At 46.8% G+C, this 21,604-nt stretch overlaps 1 protein-coding gene across 2 annotated transcripts in view; it reads left to right on the top strand.

The window, feature by feature from the left end:
- Positions 1–1,974: 1,974 nt before the first annotated feature.
- LOC115184104 (speckle-type POZ protein) overlaps positions 1,975–21,604 on the top strand; it is a gene marked incomplete at its 5' end in the record, with an annotated part of 22,195 nt that continues 2,565 nt past the window's right edge. Inside the window, 5 exon segments of one of the 2 annotated variants that reach the window (XM_029745095.1) lie at positions 1,975–2,152; positions 6,955–7,010; positions 9,033–9,155; positions 12,061–12,203; positions 14,370–15,297. In XM_029745095.1, the coding sequence (XP_029600955.1) occupies positions 1,975–2,152; positions 6,955–7,010; positions 9,033–9,155; positions 12,061–12,203; positions 14,370–14,514 (645 nt within the window). 2 annotated transcript variants of the gene reach the window in all.

Below are 21,604 nucleotides of genomic sequence, written 5' to 3'. Positions count from 1 at the left end.
GCGGCCCAATTGGCACCCTATTCCCTACAGTCAAAAGTTGAGCACCATATAGGGAAAAGGGCGCAATTTGAGACGCGGCCATACAGAGTGCATCTCAACAGACCCTGTTCCCTTCCTCTTACTCAGTCTCCAGTTTACCAGTCATACAGAGTGCATCTCAACAGACCCAGTGCTGTCTGTGTTGACTTACTTATCTGCCCTCTTACTCAGTCTCCAGTTTACCTCTTTTAATCTGCCTCCTATACTGTCTTCTTTCTCCTTCTCTCTCTCATCTCAATCTTCATCTCTCCTCCACACATGTCCGTCTCTCCCAGTCCTTGTATGAGTTGCTAATCAGTGCCGTGTGTGTGTGTGTGTGTGTGTGTGTGTGTGGAGATGGATGTACATCATTCATACTAAATTCCCCTGGAGTGTGATTTATGGAGCCAGCTGTGGGTACCAGACTGTACCACACACACAGGGATACACAATACTCATGGTCACAATGCTCTCCTCTCAACAGCACCATTTTCTTTGTACTGTGCCCCTGTAATGTCATCACAGGAAATGAGCTTGTGTTTATGAGAGTCTATTCCCTCCTTGGGATCCTATACCCTCCTATTATTTCTCTCTGTCTGTCACCCTGTCCTGCCTTTTTTATCCCAGTCTTTTATTCTCCATGTCTAACCCTCCCGCCCTGTCTTTCTCTCCACCCCAGGCTAACACTTACACCTCCATCAGGAGCAAACAAGGGTCCTTGACATTCAATTTCCTGCTTGCCACACACTTTTTCATTGTGTGTTTTTCTCCCCTTTCGTCTCTGCCTGAGTCAGATGGGCAGACAGAGGGACGGGCGGACAGAGGAACGGAGAGAGGAAAGACAGAGAGGGGGACAGGGAGGGTGTTTTTCATGGGGGGCAGCCTCCACCCCTCCCTGTCTGAACAGACCAGTAGCAAGGTCACCTTACTGGGATGCATTTGGGAGTTTCAGTGGCCATGACACAGCTTTTTCTGGGAACAGTTTTAGTGGAAATGAAACATATTTTTCCGGGAATCGTTTCAGTGTCTTTAGGAATGCTGCTTCAAAATGTTTGGATTCTTCTTGGAAATTGTTGGGCGATGTTTGGTTCTTTACTTCTGTGGTTTTAAAGGTTGCTGATAACCTAATAGGAGTGTGTCTGTGTGGACGTGTTTAACTATACTTGTGGGGACCAGAAGTCCCCACAAGAACAGTAAACGAACAAAAACTGGGGACATTTTGTTAGTCCCCACAAGGTCAAATGTTATTTCTAGGGGGTTAAGGTTAGAATTAGGGTAAAGGTTAGGAGGGGAAATAGGATCTTGAATGTTACTAAATTTGGTGTCCCAACAAGGTTAGTTGTACAAGACTGTGTGTGGGGCGCACGCTGTCCTGTAGTGAGATAAATTAGTGTGTTCGATGTTGTCTTGAACAGGTGGCTAAGCCAGCATGGAGAATATATATATATATATATATATATATATATATATATATATATATATATATATATATATATATATATATATATATATATATATATATATATATATATATACCCTAATGATTAATAGACTGAGTCAAGTCCCTGTCTAGTGTCTTGTTTGTGAGTGGATGTGGTAAATGAGCGGAGCACACCGTTCATTCTTGGAGGTGTGTGTTTGCATGGCAGCTTTATTTAACGGTTGATATATTGATTGGTGTGGCAGAGATCATCTGTTAATGGCTGGTCTTCCTGTATATGATTTGATGTGTGTGTTGTCTGATTTGTCCATTGGAAGGTGTAAGGTGATAGACGGTCTAATACCACTGATGTCTGTCTGTTGGTTACTGTAATGTATACAGTGTGAGTAGACTGACTGATCTTCCCTTTCTCCGTCTTTCTTTTTCTTTCTTTTTTTCTTTATTTACTTTTCTCATTCTCTTTCTCATTTTCTCTCTCGTCTCCTGTCTCTCCGTCTAACTCTCCCTCCCTGTAGGTGAGTGTGGTGCAGGACTCTGTGAACATCTCAGGTCAGAACACTATGAACATGGTGAAGGTGCCAGACTGCAGGCTGGCCGATGAGCTGGGAGGGCTGTGGGAACACTCCCGCTTCACTGACTGCTCCCTGTGTGTGGCGGGACAGGAGTTCCAGGCACACAAAGCCATCCTGGCAGGTAAGACTACTTTTGTCTCACACGCCACGCACGTGCATACTGACCACACAGAACACCAGACCGACTTCTTACAGATATTGACACATCAATGACAGAAATACAGACTATGGGCTCTATTGTAACAAACCTAACACAATGTTAAATCTTAGCGCTGGTGGTAGCGTAGTACAATTTTTGCAATTTTCACAACCAGAATTATGGCCACTGTAGCTGGCAGTGGCGCGAAAGGTCTGGACTTATAAAACACGTTGTGGGTGTGTCGAGGCTTGGCCCCACACTGACCAATCGGAATGTGCTCCATGGCTAAATATGTAGTTGCTTTAAGTTGTTTATTTAGTCTTTTATGTATAGCGTTGTCATCAACTCCAATTCGAATATTAGTCCGTTATAGCCTAGTTCGTTAAATATCCTTCCCCATATTTGCTAAATATTTTCAACATATTTGCATTCCACATTGTTTTAATTGCATTGCTTTAATATGGAAATACATTATTAAACATAGGCTATAGCATTCACACTGATATAGGGGCTAGGCCTACTGTAAATTGCAGTGTGGTCATGCCAAACATAGTCACTAAGCAAGACTAAATTCACTAAGCTATCGATGAGGCCTAAAAAGAAAGTGTATAATTCTAAGTGGTGCGGTGGTCTAAGGCAGGCACTGCATCACAGTGTTGCGGTGTCACTACAGCCTGGGGTTTGATCCCAGGCTGTCACAACCGGCCGTCCCATAGTGGGGCGCACAATTGGCCCAGCGTTGTCCGGGTTAGGGGAGGGTTTGGCCGGGGCGGCTTTACTTGGCTCATTGCGCTCTTGCCACTCCTTGTGGCGGGCCAGGCGCCTCCAGGCGTCAGTTGAATGGTGTTTCCTCCGACACATTGGTGCAGCTGGCTTCCGGGTTAAACGAGCAGGTGTTAAGAAGCACGGCTTGGCGGGTCATGTTTCGGAGGACGCATGACCCGACCTTTGCCTCGTGAGCCCGTTGGGGAGTTGCAGCAATGAGACAAGATCGTAATTGGATTGCAATTGGATATCACGAAATTGGGGAGAAGAAGGGGGTGAAATTACAACAAAAAGAACAATACAAAAATAAATACTAAACAGCAACTTGTTCTACATAAGCTATGTTTACATTTTGAGTTGAAGGCACCATAATTGCACCACGTGGGCATATAATACAGAGAAAACGTGGACTATGTAGGGTTTTACAAACATCCATACTTTTTAAAGGAGCTGGATAAAGATCCAAAATAAAGAGAGGGCGAATGTCCACTCACTGTTATACTACACATAAATGTAATGTTTTATAAACATAATGGTACCATCTCACAGATCATATTTGCACTTCTACAGTTGGGGTCTCAACTTACTATTGTGAGTTAGAATAGTAGAACACACAAGGTGCAATTTCTAAATGTGTTTATCAGCAGTTATAGAAATGTGAGTTATAGATCTGTCATTCTCATTGAAAGCAAGTCTAAGAAGCGGTAGATCTGTTCAATGTACACTTTCTATGCTACCTGTTCATAAGTTTGTTTTTGTCTCTTACTTTTGGTTTTGTACAATAGCTTTAAACAGCTGAAAATACATTTTTTGTTATTGAAAATATATTTCAGTGTTTTAGATGTTACAATTCTCTACACTGCTTGTTTTGTCACAAACTGAAATCAGGCGAACTATTAGAATTTTACCAGACAGGATATGGCGGAGTGATTTCTGCATATTGCACCTTTAAAACTGCAACATTTTCTCTACACCCCATGGCAAAATGTGTACAATTGCAAAAAATTTACTGTAAAACGTAAAAACATGGCCTTCTACTGTCAACGGGGGGGGGGGGGGGGGGGGGGTGGCAACCAAAATGTTCTACTCGCAGACCCTCAAGCAACCGTGGCCCCTCATGATAAGTTTAGATTTTTGGGTACCCCCCAGCCCCAGCCCCATCCCTGCCATAAACCCATAGATGGTGACTCTTTCAAATAAGTTGGTTTTTAAGCAAAAAACAAAGCACTTTTTATTTTTATTTTATTTTATAACTGACAGCAATATTTCTAAACAGGATCGGGTCAGAAGCATGATATCATAAATCACATCTCTCGTTCCATGAGCGTAAGGCAATGTGTGCACACGTAGACTTAGGGCACTTGGGCCGGAGGCATGGATGTTTGTCCTATCCATTGAATATAGTTCATGAAATAGTACACACTAACCATGCAATAGGCCTAGTTAGAACAAACATAGCCAATGTATTTTTTGATATTGGCTTCAACATGGAAATATTTATCTACACACATTGCTCTAACAGCCATGGACATTGCCCAAACGTTATAATAAGATAAGTCTACCATCGCTGTTGATATGGCCGGTTAGTGACTTTGCCACGTAAAATGTAAACAAATTAACAGGCTACGTGCGGATTCAGCACCAAGGACAGCGATCGGAATTTCCCTAATTTGGCATTTAGGTTCAGATAAAGTGGAAGATGGAATTTTTTTGTCAAAATGATAAAGGAATAACACAAGCAGTCTATTGTAATAACTTAATGTTCCTAAACTGACTTCCTACAGTCACTGACACCTTTCATTCTATGGGCATCGCACAAAGGCCTAATGAGTCCAAACTTTTCACAGTAGCTGCATGGATAAAAATGTCCAATATAAAGATAAAACGTTAATGTTTGACTGTTTTTGATGCTCATACTATTTTTTATAAAACATTGCTTATAGGCTACTGATTATGCTACTGTGAGCCTCCACTGACCAAATCAATGCTATAACCAATTGCATTACCACAAAATCCAGCTTTTGGTGAGTCTTAAATATCACCAAAGCGCTGCTTGAAATTGGGACATTGGCACACGTATTTAAGGACACCCCAAATATTTCCACCCTCCCACCGCACCGCCCCTCCCACCGCACAGCGAGCTGATATAAGACAGGTAAATTACCAACCCTTGTGCCAGGGTTGGAAAATAGTGGAGTGCTGGCTTTTAGAAGTTGACATTGCCAAAGAGCAGGCTGTTAATGGCAGCTGCAAATAGAGCCCCATGACTGAGTATCTGACTGAAACTTTAAGGAACTCTCCCTGTGGAGAATGGGAATGGCTGTCAATTATCCAGTCATTTTGAGACATTTCAATTGTGTGCTACTGTGGCATTGGGGTCTTCACTCTCTCTCTCCACCCTCTCATCTGGCTGTCTGCACCTCCCTCTCCTTTTTTCCTTCTCCCTCGCTTCCTCCGCTACCTGGGTTAGGTGACACCCACTCCCCTCATTGTTCTCCCTCTCCACCACCATTCCTGTGACAACTCTCCGGCTGTTAATCGCTGTGGAGACGGACAGAGCAGGATCAAAAGGGCTGTGGAGTGTGTGTGTGTGTGCGCTGGCTGAGCGGAACGCTTTAAATTGGCTTCTTATTGGTCATGTGATCTAAAACAGTGTGGTGCTTCTCTCTGTCTACTGCAGAACGAGCTCGGCACTGCATCTCTAGAATACCCTCACACCGCTATGGAACAACACTCACAACAAAACAGCTCTCAGCTATGGAACAACACTCACAACAAAACAACTCTCAGCTATGGAACAACACTCACAACAAAACAACTCTCAGCTATGGAACAACACTCACAACAAAACATCTCTCAGCTATGGAACAACACTCACAACAAAACAACTCTCAGCTATGGAACCACACTCACAACAAAACAACTCTCAGCTATGGAACAACACTCACAACAAAACAACTCTCCGCTATGGAACAACACTCACAACAAAACAGCTCTCAGCTATGGAACAACACTCACAACAAAACAACTCTCAGCTATGGAACCACACTCACAACAAAACAACTCTCAGCTATGGAACAACACTCACAACAAAACAACTCTCCGCTATGGAACAACAAAACAACTCTCCGCTATGGAACAACAAAACAACTCTCAGCTATGGAACAACAAAACAACTCTCAGCTATGGAACAACAAACAACTCTCAGCTATGGAACAACACTCCAGTTGTCCTACTCCCAAGCACACTAGTCTCATACTGTGATAGAGAGGAATCCCATTTCTTTATTAGAACAACACATGTAGACTATGAAACAATGATGATTTAGTGGGGGGGAACTGTCTTCCTGTGGAGAATGGGAATGGCTTTCAATTATTGAGTCATTTTGAGCTGTTTTAATTGTGTGCTGCTGTGGGGTTGGGTTTCTCTATCTCTTTTTCTCTGACAAATCTCTGGTCAAAAATAGTGCACTATATAGGAAATAGGGTGCCATTTGGGGGCACATCCTGTATCTCCTGGTTCATGGCCCAGCTAGTCTTCAGTGAGAACTGGTGCTGCTGGTCAAAGTCATTGAAGATGGCTTCATTAGGCCTTGGGAGTAGCAGTAGCAGGACGCTGTGTACAGGAGGCTGTTCCTTCTTTCCACTGCCCCTGTGGCTGGCAGACAGACAGATGGGAGACACATCAGCCAACTAAACTATTCTTTCTCCATCTCTCTCCCTCCTTCTCTCTCTCCTCCTCTCTCTCCTCCTCTCGCTCTCTCGCATGCTTGCTCTATCAATCTATCCATGTACAAATTACTTCAACTAACCTGTACCCCCGCACATTGACTCGATACCGGTACCCCCTGTATATAGCCTCGGTATGTTACTTTTTATTTGAGTTTATTTAGTAAATATTTTCTTAACTCTATTTCTTGAACTGCATTGTTTGTTAAGGGCTTGTAAGTAAGCATTGTATTCGGCGCATGTGACATACATTTTGATGTGCTCTCTCTACCCCCCCCTCCACCCCTCCAGCCCGATCGCCAGTGTTCAGTGCCATGTTTGAGCATGAGATGGAGGAGAGTAAAAAGGTGAGTGTTGTAGACAGTGTTGTGACCTGAACAGTCCTGTGTCTCAGTGGGGAGGATCTTCACATATCTTTCTCTCTGTTGCATCATCACTAGTTCAGACAGGGATGTGTGTATACGATTACTGTACCCTTCCAGAATGTTGCCTCTGTCTGCATGGAGTTGGCAGGTTCACTGTAAGATCTGTAACTGTAGGATTTGTGGGAGTTTGACCAAAATAGATCCTTGCTAGGTTTGTGTGTGTGTGTGTGTGTGTGTGTGTGTGTGTGTGTGTGTGTGAGCCCCGTGCCATGGTGGGTCCTGCTCATCTGATAGGGAGGTGGTGAGATTGAACGTCAGTGATTTAGAGGTCGTGTTGGCAGAATATTGATGCGGGCCCTCCTCAAATGGGGAAATTATAAAGCACACAGCAAGGAAATACATCTTAATTGCTATTTAAGTGGGCGTCTTCATCAGGGGGAAGGATGTGCCCCCATATGATAGAGAAAACAGATTCAACAATCTATAGAGGGAGAATGAATGCGTTTGTAAATAAACACAATAACAGCCAAGCCTTGTGCCTGTTTGTGTGTATTGGTAGACTGTGTTGGTAGACCATGAAAGATCACATGTGCACTCTGTACAGCATGAATGTTTGTTTGTTGGTGATAAACAAACACGTGTATGTCTGTGCTAATGTGTAATGGGTTGATTTGTAGTGTGCTGTTTTGTTAGTGTCCAGAGTGGAACATTAATGTGCTATAAGCTGTCTGTATACCCGGCCTGACCCCGCTGAAATACCTCAGGTCGCCGTGACGACGATAAAGCAGCAACATAATTGGTTTACTGCCTTGTTCTGCCTCTCGGAGCGGAGAAAAGGGTTCAGGTTACCGTTACCGTGCCGACGAGCGATAAAGAGCGCTTGCCGTTGGCTGCAGGCACCGTTCGTTGGGAACAAATGCTCCAGATTAATTCCAGGAATCGACTGTGGGGGAAAAAAATACATCTCAAATGTCGTTTTCAATTTTGGGGTTGAACGTGTTCAGACTGTTTCAGAGGTGCATCTCTGGTTTGGTGTGTGTGTGTGTGTTTTATGGGTTTAGACATGGTGGGTTTGTGACATGAATGATAAAGTAGATAGTAAAATTAGCTATGCAGAGCAAAAATATAAACGCAGCAATTTTAGAGTTACAGTTCATAAGGAAATCAGTCAATTGAAATAAATTCATTAGGCCCATATCTATGGATTTCACATGATTGGGTAGGGGCGCAGTCATGGGTGGGCCTGGGAGGGCATAGGCCCACCCACTGCGGAGCCAGACCCAGCAAATCATAATGAGTTTTTCCCCACAAAAGGGCTTTATTACAGATTTACAGACAGACAAACACTCCTTAGCACCCCCTTCCTCTTCCCCCCTGACTGTTCCGCAGGTGAAGAATCCAGATGTGGAGGTCCTGGGCTGGCGTGGTTACACGTGGTCTGCGGTTGTGAGGCCTTTTGGATATATTGCCAAATTCTCCAAAACGGCGTTTAAGGCGGCTTATGGTAGAGAAATGAACATTCAAATCTCTGGCAACAGCTCTGGTGCACATACTTGCAGTCAGCATGCTAATTGCACACTCCCTCAAAACTTAAAACATCTGTAGCATTGTGCTGTATGACAAATTGGCACATTTTAGAGTGGCCTTTATTGCCCCCAGCACAAGGTGCACCTGTGTAATGTTCATGCTATTCAATCAGCTTCTTGATATGCCTTACCGGTCAGGTGGATGGATTATCTTGGCCGAGGAAAAATGCTCACCAACAGGAATGGGATCTTACATTTCAGCTCATGAAACATGGGACCAACACTTTACATGTTGCGTTTATTTTTGTTCAGTGTAGATAGATAACTTCACCTATCTGAAATGAGTTAAGCAGACTGCATCATTGGAAGACTGCTGGAACAGGATCACAGTCAATGGAGTGCTCATAATGGGTCTGATTTTTGGAAGTTGTGGTAATATAGGCTCTGAGCACTGCCCTGGGTCTCTTCTCTCCTCCAGAACCGTGTGGAAATCAATGATGTGGAGCCCGAGGTGTTCAAGGAGATGATGTGCTTCATCTACACGGGCAAAGCCCCCAACCTGGACAAGATGGCTGACGACCTGCTGGCTGCGGCTGACAAGGTTAGTGTGGGTGGAGGAGGTGTGTATATCGTATCTGATATCATATTGTATGGATGAGTGAGTATATCATATGTTATAATGTTCCCTGGTGTACAGTATGTTATGTTCATGTGTTTGAGGTGTATGTGATGCTATGTGCCATATGTAGTGGTCCTGTGTGCAGAATGATGCTAGGTCTATATGACTCTAAATAAATGAACTGAATGTTGCAGAATTCAACCTCCATAACTTCCTTGGTTTTCTGTCAACATATTTGAGTAATTGCTAGGACCCCAGATCTGTTGATGCGCGAGCACACGCGCACACACACACACCCTACATTGTTTGTATTAAGTGCTGCACTTCGCTCCTCAAGGATTCCTTTTGTGACACTCCCTCATCTTAACTCTGCATTCATCCTCTCTTCTCCCATTCATTTCCTTCCCTATCTTTTCTCATGCAGTGTGTGTGATTTATTTAACGGTGCATGTGTGTAACTCTGTAGGGAGCTGCTGGAATAACTGGAGGCCAAGGCCAGGTCTCACTAAGGTCCTCCTTACCCCTCTGATGCTATCCCAGCAGCCTCTCTGGTTACACAATAGTACAGCTCTTATGTAATACACACACACACCTGAATCGCCAGCCTCAGTCCTCCTGGCTGCAGTCTGAAGATTAGCAATGTTGTGGGGCTTTGTGTGTGTGTGGGTACATACACTATATATACAAAGGTATGTGTACACCCCTTCACATTAGTGGATTCGGCTATTTCAGCCACACCCGTTTCTGACAGGTGTATAAAATCAAGCACACAGCCATGCAATCTCCATATGAAAACATTGGCAGTAGAATGGCCTTACTGAAGAGCTCAGTGACTTTCAACGTGGCACCATCATAGGATGCCACCTTTCCAACAAGTCAGTTTGTCAAATTTCTGCCCTGCTAGAGCTCCCCTGGTCAAATGTAAGTGCTGTTGTTATGAAGTGGAAAGGTCTAGGAGCAACAACGGCTCAGCTGCAAAGTGGTAGGCCACATAAGCTCATAGAATGGGACCGAGTGCTGAAGCGCATAGCGCTTAAAAATCGTCTGCTCTCGGTTGCAACACTCACTATCGAGTTCCAAATTGCCTTTGGAACCAACCCAGCATAAGAACTGCTTGTCAGGAGCTTCATGAAATGGGTTTCCATGGCCAAGCAGCCTAGCGTCGTCTGGAGTGGTGTAAAGCTCGCTGCAATTGGACTCTGGAGCAGTGGAAAGCGTTGTCTGGAGTGATGACTCACGCTTCACCATCTTGCAGTCTGACAGACGAATCTGGGTTTGGCGGATGCCAGGAGAACACTATTTGCCCCAATGCATAGTGCCAACTGTAAAGTTTGGTGGAATAATGGTCTGGGGCTGTTTCTCATGGTTCGGGCTAGGCCCCTTAGTTCCAGTAAAGGGAAATCTTAACTCTACACATTACAATGACATTCTAAATGATTCTGTGCTTCCAAATTTGTGCCAACAGTTTGGGGAAGGCCCTTTCCTGTTTTAGCATGACAATGTCCCCGTGCACAAAGCGAGGTTCATACAGAAATATTTTGTCTATCAGTGTGGAAGAACTTGACTGGCCTGCACAGAGCCCTGACCTCAACCCCATCGAACACCTTTGGGATCAATTGGATCACCGACTGCGAGCCAGGCCTAATCGCCCAACATCAGTGCCTGATCTCACTAATGCTCTTGGGGCTGAATGGAAGCAAGTCCCTGCACCAATGTTCCAACATCTAGTGGAAAGCCTTCCCAGAAGAGTGGTGGCTGTTAGTCCCCCCTTTGTTGCAATATCTTCATATTAATGCTCATGGTTTTGAAATGAGATGTTTGACGTGCAGGTGTCAATACTTTTGGTCATGTAGTGTATATGTGATGTGCCCATTTGCACGCAAGGACACTGTCAGAAGAATTTTATATCCCAATGATAATAACTAACAATCAATAAGCTTTGACTAATCCCCAAGGTTTGTAAGACACTGGGTTAAGAATAATTAGGGAAAGACTCAGCTTCTGCAAAAGGTTAGTACAGTTTATTCAGAGAACGTTCTGAAGTCCATAATACAAAGACATTCATTTTATGCTCACTCCCTACTTACACACATACCTCCACACAAACAGTAGATGTCCTACACACATACATACACACGAACAGTAGGTGAGTTGTATCCCTCCCCGGAGTTCTCACCACTGTTAATCACTACCCAGCGCTGTCTGTTCCTTTCCCCCGAGATTAGAGGAACCTTGAGTTACTCCCTTTCTTCTCTAAGTTCTCTCACTAGGTCGGGTCAAACAGTCTACTATTTTCTTAGGCCCACTCATACACACATACATTTCTCTTCCTCCCGGGTCTCTACTAGACCTTATGGGACTTACGTTTAGTACTTTAATTATTCATTATACATGCTACATAACTACTAATTACTAATTAGTTACGTTTCAGGGTTGGATTCTTTAATCATTTACCTTTAAACCAATTACTCCCTTATCAGACACACTCACCTATCTGTCAGTGTGTGGATGGTGGCCAGGCCTTTTGTGAATGACTTTCTGCCCCAGAGTTGTGTGTTTGTCTACACTGTGGGTGGACTGTACCGTGGTGTGTTGAGTTGGACACCCAGAGTTGAACAGGACGTCAGATAAATCACCTTTCAGTGTTTACACACTACCATGATCTCTGCTCTCTCTCCCTGGTTCCCGCGCTCCACCTCCACCACTCACTGTCAACACTCCTTTTCAAACCCTCTCCCTCTCTCTCAAAGTCAAACTAGCTTCATTAACGTGACAGGAGCAATTTGATGTTATTAAATCATTACACAGTCCAGCATTTCCTATTGTAAATAGTGATAGATAGCAAGTACAAATATATTAGTTTTCTCCCCCCCCATCTCTCTGTCAGTATGCTCTGGAGAGGCTGAAGGTGATGTGTGAGGATGCTCTGTGCACCAGTCTGTCTGTGGAGAACACTGCAGAGATCCTCATCCTGGCAGACCTGCACAGTGCAGACCAACTCAAAACACAGGCTGTGGACTTCATCAACTAGTGAGTGGCACACACACACTGCACTCCTCTCTCATTCTATACTCCTCACTCAAACACACACACTGCACCCCTCTCTCATTCTATACTCCTCACTCAAACACACACACACACACACACACTGCACCCCTCTCTCATTCTATACTCCTCAAACACACACACACACACACACACACACACACACTGCACCCCTCTCTCATTCTATACTCCTCACTCAAACACATACCGTTACTGTACCTCTCACTAAATACCTAGCACATACCGTTACTGTAGCTCTCACTAAATACCTAGCACATACCGTTACTGTAGCTCTCACTAAATACCTAGCACATACCGTTACTGTAACCCTCACTCAGAACATTTTCGCTAAATGCCTAACACAGAAATATCGTCATTCATTTTCACTGGGAGCTCGATTACTCTTTTTGGAAATAGTATTCTTCCTCTTTTCAGACCAATTTTATGCCATATTAACAGGGGCAATTTAACAGCAAACATGTTTTGAGAAATCTGAACTTGTATGGCAGGGATATAAAGGTATACTTTGGGATTTCAGAATGAGGCCCTTTATCTACTTCCTCAGTCAGATGAATTCATGGATACCATTTGTTATAGCTCTGTGTCCAGTATGAAGGAAGTTAGAGGTAGCATGCTAGCAGATAGCCATAGACTTTGAGGCATTGTGCTAATGTTAGTTAGCATTGTCTTGCAAAACTACCTCTATCTTCCTTCATACTAGACACAGAGACGTTAAAATGGTATCCACAATTGTATCTGTCTTTGGTGAAGTAGATAAAGGGCTTCATTGCCAATGTCCCGAAGTATCCCTTTAACTAGAGCGATTCTCTATGACCGAGGCCATACACGGCATGAGGTTGCTCCTCAATGTGCTGGTTGTTTATGATTCGTCAACATTAATGTGAACACGACATTACTGTTCCCTTTAGTCAACACTGACGAAGGCCATCCATTGAACTTGCCATACCAATAAGGGCATTTTAATTATGTGAAGAGGGCCTTGGTCCTCTATATTCTGTACTCTCTTTAGTCCCTACTCCTGCACACACCCTCTCCCCCGTTATGTTACACTCTGACCCCCCTCTCTCCTACTCTGTCCTCTCTCTCCTACTCCTCTCTCTCCCTCTCTCTCATGTGATTCCACTCCTAATCCTGGTCATTAATTGTGGTTATGGGCATTATGACAGTTTAATTTGACTGTGTTGTTGTTGTGGAAATTGACCATGGGAGACTCCAGGTTGCAAGGCGCTATCCACCCTCCTCCCTCGGACAACATCGACAACAACTTAAATCAATAAAGAGGACGAATATAGAAAATAAACTACACAGTGTAACCAATAAACCCCAGACCTCCCGCCCTGCAGTCAACACCACTGTTAGCTCCCACCTTTCTTCCTCTTCCACTCGCTCTCCTTCCATTTTCTCCCTCCCTCTCTCCTTCCTTCCCTCTCTACGCTTCTCCTTCATCTCCCCCTCCCTTCTTTCTCTCCTCTCCTCTCCGCCCCCTCTCCCCCAGCCCCCTGGGCCTGGCCTGCTCTCCAGCTGTGGCTGCTCTCTCTGTGCCCTTTGTTGGTCTGCTAACCCCAGGCACAGCTCATAGCTCACAGCCCATTGGCCATTAGAGGGAGCAGGGGGTACATGTCCCTACCAGGGAACTGGGTCAGAGGTGGGCTGGATGTCTGGGAGGTATGCTGCTGGACACACACACACACACACACACACACACACACACACACACACACACACACACACACACACACACACACTTTCATTAACATACACACACACACACACACACACACACACACACACACACACACACACACACACACACACACACACACAAATCACAGAACAAATGTCATTAAAGGCCATGTATGTGTGTGCGTGATAGTACAGCACCCTGAGGGTGTGAGGAGGCTGGGGATTCCCACAGGGCCCAGTGGTATGCAGTCTGTCAGGCCTGTGTGGAGGATGGAGGGAGGGATGGGATGGAGGGGCCAGTGAGAACAGTGCTAATATCTCTCCTTCTCGCTCTCTGCCTCACTCTTTCCTCCTCTCCTTCTGACTTCTCTCTTTGTCCCTCCCCCTCTCTCGCCCTTTCTTCTTTCTCCCCCACCTCTCTGTCTCTCTCTCTGTCTCTCTCTCTAGCCATGCTGCTGAGGTGATGGAGACGTCTGGCTGGAAGTCCATGGTGGCATCCCACCCCCACCTGGTGGCTGAGGCCTATCGCTCCTTGGCCTCGGCCCAGTGCCCCTTCCTGGGACCCCCACGCAAACGCCTCAAACAGTCCTAGTGTCGCTGGATCCCTTGCTCAGCTCTGCTCTGCCCTGGGACCACAGAGGGCCCTACTCTGCTCTCCTCCTCCTCCAGGCCCCCTCCAGAACCTCGAGACGCCCAGATTGATACCAGAGCTCCTCCCTCAGCTGAAAATACAGGGGGGATGGTTTGGATTTGGTACAAAGACGATGAAAAAAAGGGATGATCCACCCTGATAACTGAATATAGACAGTGACTACCTTGTCTTACCCTGTACACCTGTAGAGAACAGAGTGTTTGGGTATAGGAGGGAGGTAGAAGATGTAAATAGATTATTTTTTTTACTTTACTTTTTTTTTAAGGCCTTGTAGCATTGTGTAAAAATCCAAGCTTTATGTATGAAATCAGAAAAACAAACAAAAAAGACAACCAAAAATGGACAAAGAGAAAGTTTTGGGTGATGAAGTGCCACCATGTCCCAGTCATCTTCCCTGAGGTGAGAAACACCCCTGTAGTTCATGTTTGACATCCATCTTGTACAAAATAACATTTTAAGCATTTTTCTCGCCGAAGGGCGAAAAGGAAGGTGATTTTTGCAAGAAACAAGATGGAGATGAACACGTTTTAATGTTCAAAATGTCCAACCTTTTTCTCTAAGAAAAACGACATACAAAAACATATTATATCAACTGTTTTTACTCTGACCCTTTTCAGGACTACTTTCCTCATTGGTGGAATTAGAACGCACTCCTACATCACTGTCAAAACGCTAACAAATGTTTAGTCTCAACACAAAATACAGCTATTTTGGATTGTAAAAGCCTTGTTGTCTTTCAATATCTACTGAGTTGTCATTAGTGTGTGTGGTGACCATGTCTGCCAACGATTGACTGGTTAAACACCCATTTGAAACTGCTGCACTCAGCTGTATTTACATCTCATCCACACATGATCAAAGTCTGTTAAATCCCCTACACACACCTCATCCTACTGTACTGTAAGTGCCAGGGTACGTCTGGTGGTGTATAGCCTTTCCTGTTGGCACTGTCAGTTCTAGTTGTGTTTGACTTGGTCTTAGTGTGCTTCCTGTCTGTGACTACAGATGTAATCTCCTCGGTCCACTGGGCTAATGGTGTGTATTTGAACAGGATTTGTCTCTGTTGACCGAGGTTGTAGCCCAGCAGGACTCCGATCAGCACTCCCATCACCCTGATGTCTCTAGAGAAGCTGTTTCCACACCAGTCTATCAGTCATCATCTGCCAGGTGTCCCAGCCACCCCTGTCCACTAGCTAAGACACCGTCCAGAATCTACAGTAGCTACAATTGTGGTCCAAAAAGGCACCCTATTCCATGTTTAGTGCACTACTCGTGACTAGGGCGGCCATTTGGGACACAGCCTACATCTCTTTCAGGATAGAATGGTGTGATCCCTGGTATTAGTAGTGTAGTGAGAAGGAGCATGTAGGAGATGGACATCTGAGTGGTCACAGGCAGAGCTAGACTAGTGGGAAGGCAGGGAAAGTGGTCACAGGCAGAGCTAGGCTAGTGGGAGGGGAGGGAAAGTGGTCACAGGCAGAGCTAGACTAGTGGGAGGGGAGGGAAAGTGGTCACAGGCAGAGCTAGGCTAGTGGGAGGGGAGGGAAAGTGGTCACAGGCAGAGCTAGGCTAGTGGAGGGGAGAAAGATGGTCAAGGCAGAGCTAGGCTAGTGGAAGGGGATGAAAGTGGTCACAGGCAGAGCTAGGCTAGTGGGATTGGAGGGAAAGTGGTCACAGGCAGAGCTAGGCTAGTGGGATTGGAGGGAAAGTGGTCACAGGCAGAGCTAGGCTAGTGGGATTGGAGGGAAAGTGGTCACAGGCAGAGCTAGGCTAGTGGGAGGGGAGGGAAAATGGTCACAGGCAGAGCTAGGCTAGTGGGATTGGAGGGAAAGTGGTCACAGGCAGAGCTAGGCTAGTTGGAGGGGAGGGAAAATGGTCACAGGCAGAGCTAGGCTAGTGGGAGGGAAAGTGGTCACAGGCAGAGCTAGACTAGTGGGAGGGGAGGGGAAAGTGGTCACAGGCAGAGCTAGGCTAGTGGGAGGGGAGGGAAAATGGTCACAGGCAGAGCTAGGCTAGTGGGAGGGGAGGGAAAGTGGTCACAGGCAGAGCTAGGCTAGTGGGAGGGAGGGAAAGTGGTCACAGGCAGAGCTAGGCTAGTGGGATTGGAGGGAAAGTGGTCACAGGCAGAGCTAGGCTAGTGGGATGGGAGGGAAAGTGGTCACAGGCAGAGCTAGGCTAGTGGGAGGGGAGGGAAAGTGGTCACAGGCAGAGCTAGGCTAGTGGGAGGGGCGCTGTAAGCGGTTTAGACCGTTGGGGAGAGATGGAGGGATAGAGGGATAGATGAGGAGAGGCGTTTGCTATTGTCATGCATGCTGTATAAGTCTGTCGCTCTCTTCTTCCTTCCCCTCCTCCCTCTCCCTCTTTCCCATGCCACCCCATCACTCACTCTCTTTATGGGAGTGAGAGATGAGCCAGCAGGTCAGTGCTGTAAACTGGGTAACAAGCTCTGTGGCTGTCAGCCCGCCACAGCTAAAGAAGAGAAGCCGGCCTTAAGATTGATGTCCACTGCTCCACTCTGCCCTGCAGCAGGAAGAAGTGGGAGGGAGAGAGAGGAAGAGGGGAAAGGTGGAAAGGGGAGGGGGGAGGAGGAAGATGGGGGAGGGGAGGAGGTAAGGGGAGGAGGCAAGACGTAAGGGGAGGAGGCAAGACAGACGGAGGGAGGTAAGGGAAGGAGGCAAGACGGGCAGGGGAGAGGTAAGGGGAGGCGGCAAGACGGAAGGGGAGGAGGCAAGACGGACGGAGGGAGGTAAGTGGAGGAGGCAAGACGTGCGGGGGGGGAGGCAAGACGGGCGGGGGGAGGGAGGAAGGGGAGGAGGCAAGACGGGCGGGGGGGATGGAAGACGGGGGAGGGAGGAAGGGGGGGAAGACAGGAAGGGGGAAGACAAGACGGGGGAGGGAGGAAGGGTAGGAGACAAGACGGGGGAGGGAAGACGGGGGAGGGAAGACAGGGGAGGGAGGGTGGGGAGGAGACAAGACGGGGGAGGGAGGGTGGGGAGGAGACAAGACGGGGGAGGGAGGAAGGGGAGGAGGGAGGAAGGGGAGGAGCAAGACGGGCGGCGGGAGGCAAGACGGGCGGCAGGACGGGGGAGGGAGGGAGGAGGGAGGAGACAAGACAAGACGGGCGGTTGTGAAAGGGAAGGCTTAGAATTTACTTAGATTTTCCAGACAGCAGTGTAAACCTGACAACAACTCCAATGGCAAAGCCTGGAGATGGATTATAAAGGAGCCCGCACACAATGTGTTCACATATATACATTCAGCATATCCACTAATATACTAACACATGGCTGATATTTTCTATTGATACATTATACTGTTGTACAACACTGTCTGTACACTCACCAATCAATGTATACAAGGTCATAACATATTCCTTTGGTCCAATTCTGTACAGTTTGTAACAGGCTTCACTGTACTGCTGAGCATGTTGTTTCCTCTCCCACAACATGCTTGATCTCGTGCTCCCTGCCACGCCAACACGTCTACCTCGCCGCCATGCTTGACAACGTTCTCGCCAGTTGTCCACTGGAAAATATCTGATTCAATGGCACCATTGGCTCCTTTCAAGCTGTGGGGTGACTATCCTGTATGATCTGACTCCATTACACACTACAACACGTGTGATAAGTCCTCTACTCCATGACCCCTCCCTCTCCTGTGACAAGTGAAAAGACTGAGGCCTCGGGGGAGAGATGAAAGAGGAGACGGATGGGGATAATAGCTAGATGAAGGGAGATGATCAGGAGACAGAGATGGGACAAGACAGTGAGAGAAGGAAAACTAGACAGAAAAGTAATTGATCCTCTTGTACAGATCTGTCTGGTTTATTGACGGATCTTGACAAAATAAATCACAACTTTGTTTCGACAACAAACATATGACTTTTTCTCGGTGTGTCTGTTTAGTTTTGTGTAAAAAGCAGGTGTTGTTCTGATTCCACCGTAATGTTCTGAGAGGATAGTCTGCAGCATGCAGAGGGCAGACACACACGTTCTCCCCAGATATGTGAAATGAACCGGCTGCTAACAACGGATGGAGAAATTAGAAAAGGGAAGGAATTAGACCGGGGAGTTGAGAGCACACTAACACATAGACACACACATACACACACACACTCATATATAAACTGCTAATTACTTTGTGAGCTCCAATCTGTGGTGCGATGGAGCAGGAGCAATATTGTGCTATTGTGGGTGTTTGCCTGGCTCATAACAACAGACCAGTGAGGGGGAGACAAGCTCATATATTAAGATAACCCTGAAATGGAATTGTATTTCCCTGGCGGTTCAAACGACTTCTGTGCTTGTGAACTGATAGTGGATGAGATTTGGCTTTAATGAAGCAAGACGTATTGTGCACAATGCAGCAGAGGTAGGTAGGTGGGGGGGTGTTTGTGTGTATCCCATTTTGACTAGGTGCCCTGTTATCAGTATGTGTTTGTGTAGCCACAGAGGAGACTTTGTTGCTGTTATTCAAGCTAGGTTGAAGTGTGTCTGAGCGCGGAGAATCATTTGGCTTGAAATAATCAAGTGAAAGACTTTTATTCCGGGCTCATCCCCGGCTTAATCTTTCTCAAGATCCCCAAAGACGCATGCGAATGTGTGTTAATTTGTGTGTATGCATTCGTGTGTGTGTGTGTGTGTACCCACTGTTGTGGCAGTGTCACATTCATCTATTTATTAAAATGTTCCCTCCTGGCCCGTCCCTAATGAGACCTGTGGAGCAGATGAGTGATGGAGCTGAACTCTGCCTGGGAGGACAACACACACCTCTAGGGGGGAGGGAGGGAGGAGAGGGCAAGGCAGGAAGGGGCAGAGCAGGAGTGAGGAAAGGAAGGAAGGAAGGAAGGAAGGAAGGAAGGAAGGAAGGAGAAATGGTGAGGAGAGGAAGGGTATGTGACTGATAGAGCTGCACTGTTGGTTAAGACAAGGAGATGAGGAAGGCGAGGGAAGGAGCAGAAAGACTAGAGGAGTAGAGGACGAGATGGACGGAGAGAGGCGGTAGAGGACGAGATGGACGGAGAGAGGCGGTAGAGGACGAGATGGACGGAGAGAGGCGGTAGAGGACGAGATGGACGGAGAGAGGCGGTAGAGGACAAGATGGACGGAGAGAGGCGGTAGAGAACGAGATGGACGGAGAGAGGCGGTAGAGGATGAGATGGACGGAGAGAGGCGGTAGAGGACGAGATGGACGGAGAGAGGCGGTAGAGGACGAGATGGACGGAGAGAGGCGGTAGAGCACGAGATGGACGGAGAGAGGCGGTAGAGGACGAGATGGACGGAGAGAGGCGGTAGAGGATGAGCGACGGAGACTGGTGGAAAGAAAGATACTGCACAAGGACAGGCAGAGACGGGAGGGGAAAAAGACAGGGAGGATGTGAGAGTGGGGAGGGAGGAGTGGAGTGAGAGTAGAGTGAGGGAGGATGTGAGAGTGGGGAGGGAGGAGTGGAGTGAGAGTAGAGTGAGGGAGGATGTGAGAGTGGGGAGGGAGGAGTGGAGTGAGAGTAGAGTGAGGGAGGATGTGAGAGTGGGGAGGGAGGAGTGGAGTGAGAGAGCACGCCAATATAGAGGGGAAGAAACAGAGATGGCGTGAGCTGGAGGGAAGGAGACAGACGTGTCATGATGGAGTGAGATATTGAAGGACAGCGAGGGAGGGGAGTTGTCTTGCGAGGGTCCCGGTCCATTTGTTACCAGCATGTGGGTAAATGAAAGGCTTCTCTCAGCCTCGTTAAGCTTGATGCACTGCCCCAGCCATCCTAGCGCAGCGCTGATTAAAATGCATTGTCTGCAGCGGCAGGGCTGGAGGAGCCAGAGGAGTGGGCAGCAGACCAGGGCTGAGGCTGCACTCCTGTCCCCCTTCTGCAGTGCCACAGCAAATGGGCCGAAAGGTCACGCCTCAGTGACCCCACAGCCATGCCTTATTTATCTAGCCTTTTACCTCAGCCAGAGGGGTGGGGAGAGGTGAAGCCAGAGGGAGGTTCTTTGGCTCATTTGGCCATTTTGAGGACAAGTGATTTACATTTTACATTTTAGTCATTTTAGCAGACGCTCTTATCCAGAGCGACTTACAGTAGTGAATGCATACATTTCATACAATTTCATACAATTTCTTTTTTTTCTGTGCTGGCCCCCCGTGGGAATCGAACCCACAACCCTGGCGTTGCAAACACCATGCTCTACCAACTGAGCTACAGGGAAGGCTAACAGGTTATACAGAAGCTTGAACTTGCAACTCCTCGTGAGTCATTGGAATAGCTGAAGTCCATCTTCTTGGAATATTCAGTTCAGCCACACATACTCACACTGGCTAGCGCTAAGGCTCACACTGGCTAGCGCTAAGGCTCACACTGGCTAGCGCTAAGGCTCACACTGGCTAGCGCTAAGGCTCACACTTATACCATTGACGCAGGGTTATCAGAATTGAGTCTTCACACAAACACACACACACACACACACACACACCTTTCCTCTCCCCCTCCCTCCCTCCCCTTCCTTCCTCTTCCATTCACTCAGTGTAATGAGCCCATACCTGAGAAGGAGCTAGAAAGACAAAGTGCACTAATTCGTTTCATCTCTCGTGTCTTTGATAGTTACAAACTGTACAACTGTATAATCTCTGAACAGTTTTGGCGGCTTGGGGGGAAAAGGGAAATGTGTAAGAAGATTTAACCTGTTTCTGTCTGCCCACCTCCTCCGCCGAACCTTCACTCTTCATGAGATCTGTGGCTGCCTGCTGTGCTGTTCTCCGTGAGCTGATGACGGAGGCTAAAAGGAAGGAATTAGGTTAGAACCGTAAACCACTAGCCTGCTAGTAAACCAACACTAGCTGGGACTCAGACAGCTCTAATGATCTGGCACAGTTCCTTGTTCAGTTGAAGCACAAGACATAGTGACGGGATTGGTCTGGTGACAACGGGCGCTTCCCAATTGTCACCTTTTTCCAGTTATAGTGCACTACTTTTGATCAGTGTCCATAGGGCTCTGGTCGAAGGTAGGGTGCCATTTGGGATAGAACCGTACTGTTGAAGGGC

Source organism: Salmo trutta, unplaced genomic scaffold (genome assembly GCF_901001165.1).
Source record: "Salmo trutta unplaced genomic scaffold, fSalTru1.1, whole genome shotgun sequence".
In the NCBI taxonomy this organism is placed as follows: Eukaryota; Metazoa; Chordata; class Actinopteri; order Salmoniformes; family Salmonidae; genus Salmo; species Salmo trutta.
The sequence above is the reverse complement of the archived record's forward strand: the minus strand, read 5'-3'. Positions and strand labels throughout refer to the sequence as shown.